Source organism: Diceros bicornis, chromosome 2 (genome assembly GCF_020826845.1).
Source record: "Diceros bicornis minor isolate mBicDic1 chromosome 2, mDicBic1.mat.cur, whole genome shotgun sequence".
Classification (NCBI taxonomy): Eukaryota; Metazoa; Chordata; class Mammalia; order Perissodactyla; family Rhinocerotidae; genus Diceros; species Diceros bicornis.
The window spans coordinates 18,705,457-18,725,138 of NC_080741.1; the positions used below are offsets into that span (position 1 = coordinate 18,705,457).

The following is a 19,682-nucleotide window of genomic DNA, read 5'->3' on the forward strand; positions in this document are numbered from 1 at the left end:
AAACCAAATAGGGTCCAGAGATGAACATTCCTCCCAAGGTTAATGATCCACCTAAAACTAACACAGCCCAAATCTATCAGGGCCAAGGCGCCCTCTGACCTCTGAGTGGAGCAAACTTGGAAAACCTCCTATGTACAAGGACAAAGTCATATTGCAAAGGCAGGAATCCAAAGTGCTCAAGCCATCTCTGCTGCGTTGGCACAAACTCTCACAACAACAAAGCAGAAGGGTAGAAGATCGTGTTGTAGGAAACAATTTAAAGACTTTATGGCAAGAATGGTCTTTGGAAAATTAGGAGTTTGTAAATTTATCATTAACTGTGTACCAGGCATTGAGCTACGTGTTTTTCAAATATTAATTTATAATAACCCCATAGGTAAATGCTATTCTCATCCCCATTTCATACAGGAAGAAAGTGAAGCACAGAGGGGTTAAGTCACTTGCCCAAGGTCAGACAACTAGTACGTGTCAGAGCCGGCATTCCAACTAGGCAGCCTGCTTCCACAATCCATGCTCTTCTCCATGTGGCCTCTGGCATTTGTCTCTGGAGCAATTTCACTCTTTCCTCTTTCCAACGGCTTTGTGATAATAGAGACAATTTTTGAATTGGCAAAACATTTGTCCAAATCTTGCCAAGTTTGGGATTGATTAGGTTGGTACCAGCTGCCATAACAGATGAAGCTCCAGATCTCAACGGTTTAATATGATAGAAGTTGACTTTTGCTGATATAAAGCCCAATTGGCAGCAGTGATGGTGATTTGTTGGAGAGGCAGGGATGGGGAGTTCACTTTCATAGCTCTGGTCAGTCGTTTAGAGATCCAGACTAAGAGAGGCTCTGCCACTTTCAACATGTGGCTTCCTAGACTGCCCTGAGTGTTGACAGCCAGAATAAGGAAAAGTATGGAAGGTAGTATAAGAGTCCTTTTTATGGACTAGGCCTGGAAGTAATAAACATCAATTCTACCTATATTCTATTGGCCATAACTCAGTCACATGACCCCACCTAGATGCAAAGAGGATGGGAATTGGAATCCCTGTCTGGGCAACGTCTTCCCAGCAACAACATGCACTATGAAAGGGGAGCATACACCTTGGATCTTTTCTCTTAGTCTGAGTTCCCCCAGAAAACAGACTTTCAGACAAGACTTTTCAAATGTTTTATTTAGTAAGTAAAGAAACACAGGTAAGAGAATGGGGAAGTGAGACCAGGAAAATAAGGCATCCAACGGATGTATTAATAAGTCAGTTACCACGTGGAGACCAGGGCTTAATTCCACTGGGGAAACTATGTGAGCCAGGGTAGAATATCCCTCCAAGGGGCTTGCAAACAAGAGTCTTTGTACACCAACTCCTGTCAGTCACTGAGGGTTTTTTCCATGGGTCATAAGTCCTCTTGCCCTTTGGTCTACTGTGTAGGTGGCAAAGCAGACTCCTGGTGTCAGAAAATGCCTTCATGCAAAGAAACACAGGTGCTGGCAGTTGGAAGTTTCCTAACGTGTTTAAGAGTGGGAAGGTAGAGGGGATATGTGTGGGAAACTAAGGGTCTGCTACACGGTCTCTACCAGAATCCACCTTATGGTCCAGTGACATATGGACTAAAAACACAGGCTGCTGCCCACCCCTACTCCTGCCCAACTGCACACCTGATATACAATGGCGGCACAAGGACAGAATAACTACAATAAAACCCTTTCAGAAAGGAGAGGAGGGGAGACCCATAGCCATTGCTCGTCAGTACAAACCCTGAAGTCCTACTGGGCAGGCATCGGGTGGCTCCTCTGCCTGATTAGATTCAGATTCTGTTCTCTGAAAGTAGCTCCATTGCTCATTGCTCTCCGAGGTCCCTGGCACCTCTCTCTAGGAGGTTCTTCCTTTTCCATTATCCTCTGTCTCCATGTCTAGACAGGGTATGGAGGAGTCTGTTCTCCTTGGGGGCTGTATGACATTTCACCCACTTCTGACTATGCAAGCTTGAAGATTGTATCAAAGTTTGAACACTCCAGACTTCTGGTTTCTTTCATAGAGCAATTGTCTCAAAACTCCAGTAACCTTCAGATCTATTCGCTTCCAGTCAGTTTCATGTGGTAGTCGTCAACCTCTCACATATAAGACAAGGTCAAGGGCAAGGCCTGACTGATTAGACTGGTGAAGATACATGAGACACTTTTAGATTTAGATCGCTTGTTACTTCTATAGATAGCAAAAAGGAAGAAGAAGCCAAAGGTGCCAGCTCCCAGGGTCCTTGTCCCAGATACCAAAAAAGATGACACTGAAACAAAACAGGCTGTTGTGGGAAGCCCCATTGCTGAGGAGCCAAAACTAGACAGCAGCTAAGTGGTTTCATATTCTGCAGCTCTATTCTGAGGGGAGTGGTGCAGAAAGCCCGATACCTCATCAGAATCTGGGAGGCGATGAGAAACTGATGACAGCCTCCGAGGGGAGGCAGGAAGATGAGTGGGAGGTGGCCTCATAGCTAGCATCTCCTTAAAGGACCCCACTCTCTTGTGTTCCAATAGGATCACAAGGTGTTTGACTGAGGCTCAGACATGCTGCAATTCCAACCTCTGCCTACACGGATATGTGCAAGGCTGCCAGGAAGCCATGGCAGAGCTGTTCCCCTACGGTAGTAGCCACACACACAGTTCTCTCCTAGACTAATTTTCAAGACTAATTTGCTATCCTTGGCCCCATCCCTCTCTCTCTCTCAATTGATGGTGCCTACCCAGCTTGGGTGGGAGGGCCATATTCTTAACTAGATCTTTTCTACATGGATGGGTTGTAATAGACATTTGTTGCTCAAAATCTCTCTCAGACTGATCTGTTGTTTTTAGGGTCTAGATGCAGCCAGCTTTTCTAACCTTGCAAAATGCCATATTTTTGGATTTTTAAATTCCCTTTTATCTTTCGCTTGCAAACAAGCTCATTCTTCCCTGAGCTAGGCTTTCTTATAATACTGAATTAAACGCAGCCAGTAGCAACCAATATGTGCCACTTACATTCTATTTTGCCTCCTCTTCCCTGCACCTCAGAAGACTCAGTATGCCTATGTTCTATCTTCCAGGTTACTGAAGATGACAGTTTAAACAAATGTTTTGCACTGCAAAGACTATTTCTGCAGCAATAAAGATCATTTACTAATTTCATTTTTAAACTATACATCCCTTTATACATATTTATTCATTTACAGCTCTGGAAACTTAAATATAAAATCCTCAAAAATCTATTTTTAGTTTAGTTTTTAATTTTGATAAGTCTTCTCTATGTAGCAAAATATAACAGAAATAAATACTTATATTACCACCACCCATATTTTAAAAGTAACTATTTTGTGATATTTGTTTCCTGTGTTTTTTCATTCTACAAACAGATAAAGTTCCTTTTAATCCTACTCCAAGCAGGGTCTGGAGTGTTTGGTTCCAGGTGGCAGAAGTGCCAAATATTCAGGGAGGTGATCCTAAATGCCAGAGAGGTGAGGGGAAAGTTAATCCCTGAACCCCATTTTCTGAGCAGCTTCTTGACAGCACATCACAGTTATTCCTCATTTTTACCAAAATCTTCATGGACCACAACCCACGTAACCACTCTCACCCTTTCCTAAAGGACTGCGGGTCAAGTAAACCTTAATGTGCAGGAGAATCAGTTAGAGGGCTTGTTAAAACACAGGGCAGTGGCGCCACCCTCAGAGTTTCCGACTCAGTAGATCTGGGATGGGGCCCAAGAACTTTCATTTCTAACAAGTTCTCAGGTGATGCTGATGCAGCTGGTCCAGGCACTACACTGGATGGAGAACCACTGTTCTAGCTAATGCCCAAGATTAGGTACTTCGGGGACAGACACAGACTCTCTCTGCCTATGTGGAGACACAGATGGGAGAACCTGTCACCTGGTCTCCCATTCTAAAGATGAGGTCGACTCCTCTGCTATTCAAATCCAGCTGCTAAAAGCTATACGGTTGTGGGGCCGGCCCCGTGGCGTAGTGGTTAAGTGCGCACGCTCCACTGCTGGCGGCCCGGGTTCGGATCCCGGGTGTGCACCGATGCACCGCTTGTAAGGCCATGCTGTGGCGACGTCCCATATAAAGTAGAGGAAGATGGGCACGGATGTTAGCCCAGGGCCAGTCTTCCTCAGCAAAAAGAGGAGGATTGGCATGGATGTTAGATCAGGGCTGATCTTCCTCAACAACAACAAAAAAAGCTAAAGGTTGATTTCATCATCCTCCTCCTCTTCATTAGCAGCATCTCTGACTCTCCTACTCTCAAGAGACCTCTCCTCAGCCCCAGAAATGTCAGGAATGGGCTCCTGCCCCAGTGCTGACCGAGCAGAGATGGGCAGGAGCAGGTAACAAGGAGCAGTGTGGTGTCAGGAAGGGCACGGGGTTCCAGTCACGCCGCCTCTTGTCACTTCCCGGCTATGTGGCCCTGGGCAAGTCACACAGTCCCTGAGCCTACTTTCCCCATCTGCATAGCACGGGACAGTGATGCCCACATACTAGAGAGTGCTGAGTAAACGGGAATAGTGCAAGCAGGAGTCCTTTGTCAACTGTAAAGCACCCTACAAATAGTAGTTACTATTACAGCTTCACGATAAATTCGCTCCTTTACAATTAACTGTGGCATCGTCTTGTTTTTTTTACAACTTTATTTCTAAGCCTTTCCTCACCTTCTCCCCAACAACAGGCCTTTCGAGTTCCAGAGTTACTGATCTGACTCACCTTCCACGGGTGTACTCACACACTTAGACCCAAGCTGCTCATTGCCATCTGTAGGAACTAGAAAGAAAAATAAAAACAATCGAGGTACATCGCCTTAAGCTCTCACATCACTCAATCCAGAGTCATGCGCTTCTCAATCTCAAGAGTCAAAAATAAAATGAGAAGAAACACTAACTAAGCAGTTTGTCATCGGTCATCAACAAGCAAAAACTGCAGTCCCCTTTTACCTCCTCTCCCCCGATCTCTGCTATTTGAACATTAGGTTCCATCCCAGAATCTCCCCAACACTCAGGGGGAGCTACAGGGAAAGAAAATGAGAAGCTCATTGAAAGAGGCGGCATCTTGGTAAGGACCCCTTTGCACTAGGTGTGTAATTCAAGTCACCCTGACTTCTTTCTTCCCTTCAGGCCTCTTGGCTGTGGCAGCTGGTGATTATACTCCTGCTATATTGGAGGAGAAAGAACCCAGTCCGTGGAGTCAAAAAGAGGTGGATGCCATCTTAATTCTACCACTTACTGTGTGACCTGGGACACATCATTTGACTTCTCTAAGCCTCCGCTTTTACATCGGTAAAACGCTGTTTGCCTCATAGAGTTGCTCTGGATGATAACACATGGTCTCGCGCACTGCCTGGCATTCGGCAGGTGTAATAACTGAGGAAACCCTCTTCTCCCCCGGCTTTCTTTTTCCCTGCGTTGGGACCTCCTCTAAGGTACTCCTGGCCCGCGGCCCCGCCCCCTGAGCCGTGGGGCCTGGACCAATGCCCAGCGGAGCCCGGCCCGCCCTTCAACGCCCTGAGCCCCAGAGAACGCGGCCCAAGCCCCGGAGCAGCCCTCCGCCGGCTGGCACGGCACTCGCCGCCCTCACCACCTTTGCCATCCCCGGCCTCCTCCCGCAGCGGCGGTGGCGTCACTTCCGTCGGAAGAGGCGGGCACGTCCGCGCGTTGGCGCGAAAGTCGGTTCCCGGCCTCGGCTATTTCCGGGTTCTGCGCTTGCCTCGGGCCGCGGTCGCCGCCGGGGGCGGGGGTGCGCCGGGGGCGCGCCCGACCCCAGACGCCGTCCGGCGGGCCGCACTCCCGCCACCCGCCGCCCGAAGACCCCCAGGCTGCGGCGAGGTCAGTGCGGCCCGGAGCGGGACCCAGCTCCCTGCCACCACAATTGGGGGGCGCGACCCCTCCTCTGGCCCTCGGGGCACTGGTAACCGGCCCTCCGACCGGCGGGTGGGACTCGGGCGCCGGAGGGTTGTGGCTGCGGCTGGACCGAGAGCCAGGCCTCTCCCTGGGAGCTGGGGAGCCGGAGCGGCGGGCCTTTTAGGGGGCATGACCTTGCTAAGTGGCTTCCATGTTTATATTAATGTCCGTTTACCGAGGGTGGACAGGCTTCGAGGGCCGGGGAGACCCACAGGGACAGATTCGTTGTGTGTATCCTTAAGCCAAGTGCAATTGAATGTCCTTTGGCTTGGGGGCTTAGAGCCCCATAGCAAAGGCCCTCAGTGTATTCAATTTAGAGACATTAATTTCGTTCTCTGATTTGCAAAGATTGGTGTTTTCATCTTTTTCCTTGACTTTGCCCACGTTCCTGCGTTTCTTACAAACGTGGTGGACGAGTTCCTGTGCAAGGCCAGAATGTCTATCCTTAGGCATTCTTGTTTGCACAGAAGAATAGGTGCTTTAAACATGTCACTTCATATCTAATGTGTTGTCGTTCTTGTTAATGGCTCCTTTATTTTGACAGTTCAAAAATGTCCAGAAATGACAAAGAACCGTTTTTCGTGAAGTTTTTAAAGTCTTCAGACAATTCTGAATATTTTTTTAAAGCTCTTGAGGTAAGAATAGTTGGGAATGTCTTGTTTGATGCTGTGAATTCATCTTTTTTTTAGTGTTTTTTATTTATTGGGCTTTTTATTCTTAGTTTATTTTTATAATAGTTTTACTGTAGTCTACATTATTATAGCTACGTCATTGTTAACATATTTTTGAATTGATGTTAGTATATCATTATTATGTATTTTGGGGGACTTGAAATCTATTATGACATTTCTGTTGAAAGTGGCACGCCTGCTGTTCTTAAAAATTAAGTTGCTTTCTTTTGTCTACTACCCAGAGTAGACCTTCGTGTGTTGAAAAAATTTAAGTCAGTCATGTACTGGTTACACTTCATTTTCTGGTTGTTAAAAGTATGTTTCATTTTTTACAGTGTAATATGGAAGGCTGTAGGGTAGTGTAGAGCCTTGCTACTCACAGGCCTCAGCAGCATCCGCATGGCCTGAGAGTTTGTTAGAAATGCAGAATCTGGGGCCCCACCTCAGACTTAGCAATTTGAATCTGCATTTTGACAAGATCCTCAGTGTGATCCTCGGTGTACATTAAAGTTTAGGAAGTACTGTTGTAGCAGGTATTTCTTTAAAGTTCATTCATTCAGCAAGTAATTATTGAATGTCCGTGATCTGATAAGCGCTGTTCTAGTGCTTGGGATACATCAGTGATCAGAGCAGGCAAAGATCCATACTTTCTCAGAGCTTATGTTCTGTTCTAGCAAGAGGAAATAGACATTAATCAGACACGATAAATGAGTAGACTATATAGTATGTTACAAGGTGCTAAGTACTATGGGAAGAGAAAAGAGCAGAACAGGTTAAGGGGTTCTGGAGGATGTTTGTGGGGGCAGAAGGAAAAGGGAGAGAGTAATTTTAAATAGAGTGTGATCTGGATAGCGTTTATGGAGAAGATGATATTTGAGTACACTTGAAGGAGGTGAGATAGTTAGCCATGTGGATATCTAGGGAAGAAGGTTTCAGGCAGAGGGAACAACCATACACAAGCCCCTGGGAAAGTGCTTGGAGAGTCTGTCTGACGTAGTGTGGCTGTAGTGTAGTGAGCAACGGATGGGAGGAGAATATTAAGGGATGCTTCAAAGTATAAGAGTAAAGAGGCCATGTAGTCCATTGTAAGGACTTGGGCTTTTTCTTTCAGTGAGATGGAGAGCCACTGGAGGGTTTTAATCAGAGGGGTTACATGATCTGACTTAATTGTTTTAAAAAGATCATTCTAATTATTTAACATAAGGACTTCAAAATTTGTTCAGAAAACAGGTGCTTACTGAGTGCCAGGATGTGGTGGCAAACCCGCTAGACCATGAAACTGTCACTCTTATAAGTGAGAAAGGCAAACACTATTTACATAATATCAATGTTATTTTTCTTCATAAAATAGACTAGAGGGATAGGGAAAGGGTATTTCAGAAGGCATAATCAGGAAAGGCATCTCTGAGGAGGTGACATTTGAGCAGATCTGATTGAAATGAGGGACTAAGTCAGGGGAAGACCTGGGAGAGGAGTATTCCAGGCAGCAGGAGCAAGAGCAAAGCCTCTACCTGAGGTCATGCTTAGCTTGTTCCAGGCCTAGAAGAGAAGCAGGAGTGGCTAGAGAAGACTAAGCAAGAGGGATGAGCGAGTGACAGACGGTCAGGGTGGGGAGATAGGCAGGGCCCAGACTCTGTGGTCTGTAGGCCGTTGTCGGAATGTGGATTTCATTGAGTGTGGTGGGAAGCTATTGGAAGTTTTTGAGCAGAGAGTGACGTGACCTGATTACTAGCTGCTGTGTGGAAAACAGATTTAGGGCCAGGGAGAGAGAGGGAACCACTTCGGAGACGTCTGCAGAGGTCTAGGTGAGAGATGATGATAGCTTTCATAGGGAAAAGGCTGGATTTGAGATGGCGTTTGATGATAGAATTCGTAGAACTTAAATACAGGTGAATAATTTCAGGTGCATTCTTATTTCATTTTTCTTTCAGTCAATAAAAGAGTTCCAATCAGAAGAATATCTTCAGATTATTACAGAAGAAGAAGCATTGAAGATAAAGGAGAATGATCGATCACTTTATATCTGTGACCCTTTTAGTGGCATTGTCTTTGATCACCTCAAAAAGGTTTGCTAACTTTTAGTGTTTTCCTTCGGCAATCTGTTTTTTGGTTTGTTTTTGCTTCAGTGGATGTAAGTTCTTTACTGATCATGAAATATTACACATATTATGCATCCAGAGGAATCCTTTGGTTTTGGGAGATCAGAATGATATTTTTAAAGGCTAATTATGTTATAATAGGCTTTTGTTATATGTACTTTTTATATTTCAGGGGATTTAACTTCACTTAGTATAAGTGAGCTCTATAGTAATGGAGCATTTCAGTGATAGAGTTCTACTGTACTTGAATTCAGTTTGATTGGGAGATATTTCAGGGAGAAACAGTAAAGAGTAGGAAAGGCCCTCCACATAACGCTTCGTACTTAACCATCTTTCCTATGTGCTCTTGCATGCAGAATTTTAGTACCTGTACCTTGTATAGGGTCTGAAAAATTGTAAGCTAAAAGGAAGCATTTTGGGGGTGAATATTGCTAATATACCAATGAGCCATCTTATTTCTTTTTGTTGATTCTAGAGTCTACTGACTCATTACTTTTTTGATGTCTGGACAAGAGAGAAGCCTTGAAATAAAAGTAAACTGGCTGTAATTCCATCCAGATTACAAAGAAGTGATTCTTGTTTGAAGGAGACGAAAACATAGAAGAGTAGGTAGATGCAGTATCTGTACAATTTATGGAAGGTCTGTGCCCACCTTAGCCAAAAGCATTGCTAGTCTCACCCTCCTGTTGGAAATAACATGTTTTGTCAGAATGAATAGCATCAAAAACTCAGTTTTTTTATGGCTGATCAAAAAAATAGCAGTAATCATTTACCCTGTAAATATTTAAATCAGTCATGCCCTGGTGACTTTGGCAACTATAGACTTTTTAGTCTGGCTTGAATGTGCTGACGATGAGCAAGACTGTCATCTTTCTTAACTCAATTATCAATGAAAATGAGAAGTCATTTTTTGAGTAACCTGCAATATCTTAGGAGAAGTCTTTGTGGATCTTGCTTGGAAAGACATTAAGTTGCAGACAAAGTTTTTAAAACACAAATGTAGAAACTGCGTAGGATTATGTATTTTTTTGTGACATAAGTATTTTAGAGGAGGGTTATTTAGTCTCCTATACTTTTAAACTGCTTCATTGGCTGGGTGCTTCATTTGAAAAGTATTATGGATATTTGCTAATTATTATAGCATAAGACTATTACTCATATCCTCTGTTATTAAGAATGTGTTTCAGAGATTAAAATTTTGATGGCAACTTTGAGTGAGTGTGGCTCTTGAAGCTTATTTCTTTTGATAACCTGCATTGTTTTATTAGCTTTTGTGTGTATTTATTTAATGTGTAGTGTGTCTGAGAAATTATTTAATAGTCTTTATTTTTTTCTTATAATAATTTGGTGATTTTTCTGCAGTGGTCATCAACTTCTGTAAAGAATTGGTAAATATTACAAAATATAATTTTGTAAGACTGGAGGCCTTTTCCTGTTTACTAAACTTTTTCTTTTTTTGTAGCTTGGCTGCAGAATTGTTGGTCCTCAAGTAGTCATATTTTGTATGCACCACCAGCGATGTGTTCCGAGAGCTGAACATCCAGTTTATAATATGGTTATGTCTGATGTAACCATATCTTGTACAAGCCTGGAAAAAGACAAAAGGGTAGGTGTTGAGAGGACTGTCATGATCTATATGTATATATATTTCAACACTTAATTTTTCACTGTGTGGGAAATACTTTGAAAGACCTTGCACTTCTGGTGTTCATGACTTATAACAAAGTCAATATACAACAGTATATATCTTTTTAAATTTTTTAATGAATTGAATATGGTGGAATCTGTTTTACTGAAAACTCACTGAAGTTTTTGTTTTGATTTAAAAGGAAACTGATTTTGATTAAAAGGAAACACTTTTTGCCCTAGATAGTTGATGAGTTTGTTTTGGAATCACTTACATTTTCCACCATAGATGGTTAATCTTTAAAAAAAATGATTCTGAGAGAGAGATATATAAAATATGTATTTTTAAATATTATATATATAATTTATATATTTTAAAATATATGTATAGAATATTAAATATATAATGTTTATTCTAGAAGCAGCAGTTTAATAAATTCATGGAGTTGAAAGATAAATATAGGAAAATAATATATAAAATTTATAATTCATATTTATCTTTCAAAAAGTAATTTGGTTAATTATTTAACTTTATAGTGGTGAGAAACATTTTTGCATTCAAACTAACAACAACAAAAGATATTTATGGGATATTATATAAAAAATGGAAGCGGGATTATTTGCTTCAGTATTAATAATAATAAGTAATTTGGTTAATTATTTAACTTTATAGTGGTGAGAAACATTTTTGCATTCAAACTAACAACAACAAAAGATATTTATGGGATATTATATAAAAAATGGAAGCGGGATTGTTTGCTTCAGTATTAATAATATATTTTCTTTTGGGGCCGCAGGAAGAAGTTCATAAATATGTTCAAATGATGGGTGGACGTGTATACAGAGACCTTAATATGTCAGTAACTCACCTAATTGCAGGAGAAGTTGGTAGCAAAAAATATTTAGTTGCTGCAAACCTAAAGAAACCTATTTTGCTTCCTTCTTGGATAAAAACACTTTGGGAGAAGTCACAAGAGAAGTAAGAAAGACATTTAGATATTTTCTAGATTTGAAAAAATGATACATTCAATTATTTTGGCATATTGTGGGTTTTCATAGGGGAGGTTTTATGGTATCCTCTTTGGATCTGTTCTTCAGAGACAAAAATGAGGTCATTACTCTTTTCTCCAATGAAAACAAAAGAGCAGAATCTCCAAGCTCTCACTGTCAAGGTATAAATTGATAGGTAGAACGGGCTGGGGGTTTAGCATTAGCTGCAGGGTAAGAAATGCTTTGATGATAAAATTGTTTTCAGCAGAAAATGTTTGTAAAATAGTTGAGAAAATCATTGTGGCAACTGTTGCTCTTATGTTGGATTATCCTTCAATACTGTGCACATATGTTAAGATGGAGAGTAAATTAGCCATATTGGCAGTCATATTCCCTCCCAAAGGGGGCATATGTGAGGTTGAATATAAACTTATGTAAGCCATTAACTGAGATGTGATCATTCAATAAATGTTAATTGAGCCCGTTTTATGTACCTGACCTGAGCCAGGCATTAGATATACATAGTGAGCAAAACAGAAGAGCATCCCTGCCCTCATAGAGCTTAGAGCCTATTTCAAGGGACAGAATTGAGTTTCCCCTAAAATTAGAGTAACAACCATAAGTCCAGGTGCCACTGTTTGAATTAAATAGGCATTTTTCTGATCTTCCTTTCAATACCATCCGGTACGTCCTAAACATGTCTCCACGTTGGCACCCTCACTCCCAGCCTGACTGGTTCTTCAGCACATCTGCCTAGCATGGCAACAGGATGATAATGATATTGTTGTTGGTATTCTGCCAAAAATCATTGCTTATTTTTTATATAGTATGATAGAAGGAGAAAAAGTCCATTTTTTTAGTAGGCAACCAGAGAACCTTTGGATTTTTAAGTAGAGATTCAGACTTTCAATTTTGGAAAATATACCACTTTGACCAGCGTGGACTTAAGAGTTAATGAAATATATGCTTTCCCTTAAAACAGTTTTATTTGAGAGACTATATCTGAAACGTTACTTTTTACTAGAGACATGGTGTTGAGCTAGATGAGCAGTTAGTGTAATTCTGAGTGTGTTTGTCAGTTTCCCTTAAAAATGATTAAAATCGTAAAAATTGAGGCAGCATTAGTGATATTTCCATTGTTTGTCATTCCATTGGTAAATTTTAAACTATCTGGTATATTTAATATGTTATTTTTTTCCCTTTTTATCATTTATTTTCCCCAGAAAAATAGCTAGATACACTGATATAAACATGGAAGACTTCAAGTGTCCTATTTTTCTTGGTTGCATAATCTGTGTGACTGGCTTGTGTGGCTTAGAGAGGAAGGCAGTTCAGCAACTCACAGTTAAGCATGGAGGACAATACATGGGACAATTGAAAATGAATGAGTGTACACACCTCGTTGTGCAAGAACCAAAAGGTAAAACTGTTTCCCAAATGGACAAATGCAAAATTTTCTCTAGTATTTAACGTTTTAAAGTCTTTACAGAATAACTTTTGCTTCTGATGTGTCATAAATCTAGTATGATAGTTTTTTTCCCTAATATCTTGCAAAGATAGTTTGGTTGACAATTTGTAGAAAAATTACATGACTTTCCTAGTGTTTATCCAGATCATTGAGTAAATTTAAAGAAATAAAAATTTCCAGTGGTGTTTTATCTAAATTTACTATCAGATCTTTTGATTTTTTAGAAAAAATTTCCCTACACAGTTACCAAATACTTAAGAGGCAAGAAATTTGCATTAATGACAAGAAAGCTAATAGATACAGCTAAATTACATTTCTTTCTAGTGACAAATTTAAAAGACTTGGCTTAGTTTTTAATTGAATGTATCAGCTTTACTGAATGAACTACAAGTTTTAACTTGAAAATACACCTTGCAGAACATGAGGCAGTTAAAAGAAGAAAAATACATTATCAATAAGAATTCCTTAAAATTGCTGTTAACTTTGGTGTTCTATAACCTTAATATCTATTCTGGAGAATATTTTTTACCAATGCTCAAAATATGTACAAATAGATGAGAGAAGAGTTTTGTTAACATTTTTATTATCTCTTCTGATACCTATGCTGTGTTTTTCCTAAGCTACCTAGGTAAGAAATAAAATTTTTTAAAAAATTGTTAAAATTAATTGGTAATTGTCCTTAAGTCAAAACTTTGGCTATGGCCAATTATGATATTATGATTGTGAATAGAGCCTCTAACTACTGTTGATTTTCTCAATCTGAAGGCGGTTCATCTCTTGGCTCTCAATGTCCAAAAAAAAAAAAAAAACTTTCATGTTATTGTTTACTACATATTGACCTCAATTTCTCTTTGATACTGTTTCAAAATACATTATGTTAAATGTTTTTTAAGGCAATAAAAGTATACATATTTTTAATATAATTTATTTATCTATCCATTTTCCTGTCTATCCTGGACTTCAAGTAGAATCCTGTTGACATAGGAGTAGTCTATTCAAAGCTGGTATTTTTTATATCGCAAACATTTACAGTTTTCACAGTCTTGTTCTGTGAGTTGTCCCCATGTTACAGATTAAGAAACTCATTTAAAGAAATTAAGTGATGGAGCTTCTATGCAAACCAAATCAAATATTATTTCAGTTACCCCACAATTGCCTCTGTCTTTATGCAGTTTTGTAAAAGATCAACTCACATAGCATGTGTATTTATGCAACACATAGAAAATATAATTGGATAATAACTTAAAATATTACTTTTTAATACACTGCATAGCATACTGTTTAAAAGTAAGAATAATTACTGGTAACTAATTTTGTGGTAAGTTTTTTTTTATACTCTATCATAACTTGAATATTTCTGCCAAGATAGATTTTAATGGTTTGCATTTCTCTCTCTCTCTCTCTTTCTTAATGAACACAATAGGTCAAAAATATGAATGTGCCAAGAGATGGAATGTACACTGTGTGACCACAAAATGGTTTTTTGACAGTGTTGAGAAAGGTTTTTGTCAGGATGAATCCATATACAGGACAGAGCCTAGACCAGAAACAAGGACTATGCCTGATACTTCAACTCCTACTGGCCAGATCAACACAGTTGATAGTAAGTCTCATTGCGATTAAAGTAAAGGATCATTTTGAAGGCAATCAGTTTTTTATGTAAGAATTGATTTGTTACCAGGATCAGTAAGATATAGTAGGGAATGCTTCCAGGCATAACTGCGTAATAAAATAACCAAATTGTATAAAATATTAGTCCAGAACTTCTGGTATTTCTTTTTATAATGAAAGCATACTTTTCTTTCATACACTGATGCATGTGATGCAAAAGGTAAAAGATGATTAAAGAAATTAAGAATACTAATAGATAAAGACTTAAAAGAATTAATTTTTTAAAACTTGACTGACATGCAAATATTAGTACATTTTCTTTATTAGTTCACTACAATTGTTATAGATCATCTGTATTCATATAAAATTTAAAACCATTTCTGTTTTGTAGGTGCCATGTTGGCAGTTTTGCAGATGTTATAGATATTTTTTCAAATGTAAGCTTCCTGGACCTTAAAGCCAACAACTTCAGATTTTTATTGGAAGCAAGCCGCTATTAAAAAAATGTATTAAATATATTCTCATTTAAATAAGATATGAATGTTAATTACTTTCATTTTCACTTTTCATACTTTGCCCCCAAGATTTCAGTAAAAACCTTTGACTCTTTCTTTGGAAATTGTTTATTGCCCTTTGTGTTTAAGAAAAGTTAATCTATAGGAAAATATGTAATCACAATTACTTTGCCTCCGTAAATTTATACATCTTTGTTTAATATGTAGGTCGTACTCTTTCAGATGTCAGCCATATTTCCAACATCAATGCAAGTTGCATAAATGAATCAATATGTAATTCAGTTCTTAACAGAAAAGTGGAGCCTACACTTGAAAATCTAGAAAATCTGGATGTCAGTGCATTTCAGGCACCTGAAGATTTATTAGATGGTTGTCGGGTATGTCTTTATTATGTAATAAATGTAGAAAGTGATAGTAAACATTAGTACTTCCTAGCCTGACTTTGAAGACCCCTCAGAGCTGGGCTTGCTCCGTATCCACATAAACCCTCCACTCTAGCTAAGCAGATGCACTGATTAGGCCATGTCCATCCTTCAGCTGTCAGGGTCCCTCTCCCTGGGATGTACCTTCATCTGTCATCCTTCAAAGTTCGTATCAGTTTTTAACTCTTCTCTGAACCCTCCTAACTACATTAATGTTTCCATCTACTTAGTTGGAAAGTAGTTTCTGAACCACTTAAGGGATTTTTATTTATAACTATTATTTATGATGTATTTACATTATGCTAGATACTGTGCTAATCATTTCATATATATTATTAATGTGTTGTATAAAATCTCACTTAATTCCCACAAATAACTCTAAAGTAGATATTATACTGAGGCTGAGACTTAGGGGATTAAAATTCTTGTTCAGAGTCACACAGACTTTAAGTAGCCAGCCATCTACTCCAGAGCCTATATTCCCAACCATTAGACCCACAGCTTTGTTTAATATCCCTTGGGCTATTTAATTTTTTCGTGTATAAATGGCTTTCTTATAAGTGCCTTGATGGAAACATGATATGCTGTAGATCTCCTAGAGCCAAATACTTACTTAATGTGTTCCTACTTGTAGAATGAATAGGCTATGCGTTAGTTCTCAAAGAGTAGCAAAGATTTAACCCTATTATATTGCTAAGAAAGGAAACTGGGCAAGTTACCTTACCCTTCTATACTTTTAAAACTTATCAGCTTAGTGGCAGAACAGAAAGTGTCTTTTGTAATCTTCTATCCTAGACTGCACTAATTCTGAATATGACTTTTAATTATTCTTATAGGAAGTGTATGATTCCCAATTTTTGTTAAAATATATTCTAGTAATGGAGGTTATTTAGTTTGGGATATAAATGCAGTTAGGAATAGATTTATCATTCTTAAGAAATTCTTTTAAAGACACATTATGTAAAACAGACAAAAAAGATTTTTATATTGATTAAATTGGTTTAAATATATACATAGTGATAGTTAAATTATTGCATACATATTATCCTCAAAGCATTGTGCTCAGCTTTTTAACTTAAATTTTCTTGTTTAATCAACTCTGTGAAAAAGATACCTCAATTTATAGGTAAGAAAATTGGTTTAAAGAACCTAAGTAACTTGCCATGGTCATGTGGTTAATCATTGGCAGCTGAACCAAAATTTAAACCTAGGTTTTCTGAATTCAGACATTTAACTCCACTTTACTTTAAAATTTGCGAGTAGTAAAATCTTTATAGTGTAAGAAGCTACCTGCATTTTAGAAATTTCTATGCACTAATATTCAGAAAATATTGTATTCTGGCTTCTATTTTATTTAAAGCCTCAAAATACTTATAAAGTAGACACTGTGAAGAGTAATAATACTATGAGATTGTGAAAGAGTGATAAAAATCAAAATTTCAGAATTGTTTAAAAAAGTCAAAGTTTCAGAATATACTCCATGTCTTAATATACTTAAAAATATACACAAGAGTTGTCTTATTTATACACAATGGATTTAGATATATATTTTTAATAAATGTGTTTTTATTGAGAGAACTAAGCCATCTTAAATGCGTTAATCTAAAATGAATGTTTTCTTTCTTTGCAGATATATCTTTGCGGATTTAGTGGCAGAAAGCTAGATAAACTGAGAAGGCTTATTAACAGTGGAGGTGGAGTTCGTTTTAATCAGCTCAATGAAGATGTAACTCATGTTATTGTGGGAGATTATGATGAGGAATTGAAGCAGTTTTGGGATAAATCAGCCCACAGGTTTTGTCAGTTTTTAATTCAAAGCAATTTCTACTCTGTAATGATTTCTCTTAAAATTGCATATCCATGCCATTATGGAAACTGCATGGCATGTGGAATGACGATCTTTATAGTTTAAACTAATATAAACTATGTACTATCTTTGTAGGCCTCATGTAGTGGGAGCAAAATGGTTGCTAGAGTGTTTTAGTAAAGGTTATATGCTTCCTGAAGAGCCATATATCCACGCTAACTACCAGCCAGTGGAAATTCCAGTGTCAGATCAACCTGAAAGTAAAACAGCCCTTTTAAAAAAGAACAGCAGCATCTCTAAGAAAGACTTCACTCCTATTGAAAAGCATGAACAAGCTGATGAAGATCTTCTCTCTCAATATGTAAATAATAACCCAACAATAGGTAAGAAATAGTTGATTACTATTTATAGTCATTAAGAAATATTTTAGTAGCAGTATACATACATATGTGATTTTTGCTGGGTTTTCTAGGTAAATTAAACTAAACTTTTTCTTCCCTTAAAGTTTTGTTTCTTTTTTTAAGCAGGCAAGACTGAGGGGTTCTGAACCCTCTGACCCCCTCTTCTCTCTTCAACTCACTGGCTCCTCTTCGATCTATTTTATATATTGGCATCACTTGGTTTGTGTGAGTTTGTAGCAGCACAAGTTTTATTTTACCCTTGTAACTATGCCTCTTACTTGGTTATTGTGGTCTTTAATGCATACAGTGTTACTCTGTGGACTACCACCTCAGTATGTAGTCTTCTCAGTATGGTAAGGGAAAATGCCAGTGAAGAGTTGTGAGCAACATTTCTTCTTTTTTAAAAAAGATTTATTACAAAATATTTGATAAATCCAAAAAAGATATAAAGAATAATATGATGAGTAAGCATATACTACAACTAGCTATAAAAAAATAGAATATTTCACTATGCCAAAAGCCTGTTTTGAATCCCTCCTCATTTTCTGTATAGTTTACAACCTGTGTATATATCTGTAAACAATATACTGTTGTATTTTTGTATATTTCAGCTTATATAAATGATATATGGTATGTACTCTTTTGCTCCCCTCTCCCAAACATGAGAGATATTCATCCAATCCAGGTAACTGGTTGTGAATATACCACACTGCTATATGAACATACCACAGTTTATCTATTTTCCCACCTATGGACATTTTTATTGTGTCTTTCTTTTGCCGATACAAACAGTACTGCTGGGATTGTTCTTATGCATGTCTCTGTGCACATGAGCAAGAATTTTTCTAGGGTGGGTGTGGTTGATTCATGGGATATATACATCTTCAACTTTATACATAAGGCAAATTGCTTTCTGAAGTGTTTGTCTTGGTTTACCACTTGGCACTAGAAGAACAGCAAGTAAGAATTCCTGTTGTTGCATAGCCTTTCAACGTGTAATATTTCTTATAAGGCTTGAAATTATTGCCAATATGATGAGTGTGAAATATGTTCTTATTGTGGTTTTAATTTCATAACTGATTACTAATGAGGTAGAGCATCTTTTTGAGTGTTATTTGGCCATAATATTTTAAGGTAGTTGAATTTTTCAATCTATTCCTTTGTGGTTTGTGCTATTCTCTTTTATGTAAGTTTTCCTACCCTAAGGTCATAAAGTTATTATATATATTTTTTAGAAGTCTTAAACTTTTGCTTTTTCACATTTATGTCTTCAGTCCAGATGGAGTTGATTTTTTTTTTTTTTTAAAGAATTTATTTATTTATTTTTTCCCCCAAAGCCCCAGCAGATAGTTGTATGTCATAGCAGCACATCCTTCTAGTTGCTGTATGTGGGACGCGGCCTCAGCATGGCCGGAGAAGCGGTGCGTTGGTGCACGCCCGGGATCCGAACCTGGGCCGCCAGCAGCGGAGCGCGTGCACTTAACCGCTAAGCCACCGGGCCGGCCCCAGATGGAGTTGATTTTTGTATTTGATAATGAAGTGTTCAAATTGTACGTTATCCATGTGGAAAATCACTTATTTTCAATACTTTTTATTGAATAGTCTATCCGTTCTCAACTAATTTGCATTGCCACCTCTGTCATTTATTAAGAGTCTGTTATGTGGGGATCTGTGTTTGGGCTTTCTATTCTGTTCCATTAAGATACCACACTGAAAAACTGTCTTATTATAATAGCCTTGTAATATGTTCTATTATCTGAGATGAAAAGACTCTCCAATTTTCTTTACAAAAATGTCTTAACTCTTCTTGGACTTTTGTTTCCATACACATTTTTTAAATTAGTTTGTCAATTTGCACAAAGTCAGTGTGAGAATTTGGTTGAAATTGTATTTAATTTATAATTTGGGGTAGAATTGACATCTTAACAATGAAAAGATCTACCTATCCATGAATATAGTTGTCACCATATAGTTTTATCTTTTTTTAATGTCTTTCAGTAAAGTATAATAGCTACATTCATAACATCCTAGACATGCTATGTTAGAACTGTTACTAATTTCTTGTTTTCTATCTATATTATGTGTTTTTGTTCCTTTTGATATTTTAATTCATATCTCTTAGAATTACTTTTTTTTTGTTTTTTTTTTTGTGAGGAGGATCAGCCCTGAG

The 19,682-nt window shown here is 38.3% G+C and overlaps 1 protein-coding gene across 3 annotated transcripts in view; it reads left to right on the forward strand.

Annotated features, from left to right (window-relative positions):
• Window positions 1-5,737: 5,737 nt before the first annotated feature.
• The window catches only part of TOPBP1 (DNA topoisomerase II binding protein 1), a 61,446-nt gene continuing 47,501 nt past the window's right edge, over window positions 5,738-19,682 (forward strand). Inside the window, exons 1-10 of one of the 3 annotated variants that reach the window (XM_058552894.1) lie at window positions 5,738-5,827; window positions 6,447-6,537; window positions 8,505-8,639; window positions 10,135-10,278; window positions 11,096-11,277; window positions 12,512-12,708; window positions 14,180-14,359; window positions 15,090-15,259; window positions 16,935-17,098; window positions 17,247-17,494. In XM_058552894.1, coding sequence (XP_058408877.1) covers window positions 6,454-6,537; window positions 8,505-8,639; window positions 10,135-10,278; window positions 11,096-11,277; window positions 12,512-12,708; window positions 14,180-14,359; window positions 15,090-15,259; window positions 16,935-17,098; window positions 17,247-17,494 — 1,504 coding nt within the window. In that variant the 5' untranslated portion in view covers window positions 5,738-5,827; window positions 6,447-6,453. Of the gene's footprint in view, window positions 5,828-6,446; window positions 6,538-8,504; window positions 8,640-9,147; window positions 9,278-10,134; window positions 10,279-11,095; window positions 11,278-12,511; window positions 12,709-14,179; window positions 14,360-15,089; window positions 15,260-16,934; window positions 17,099-17,246; window positions 17,495-19,682 lie in introns of those variants that run through there. The other 2 variants (XM_058552903.1, XM_058552912.1) reach the window with 2 other exon arrangements.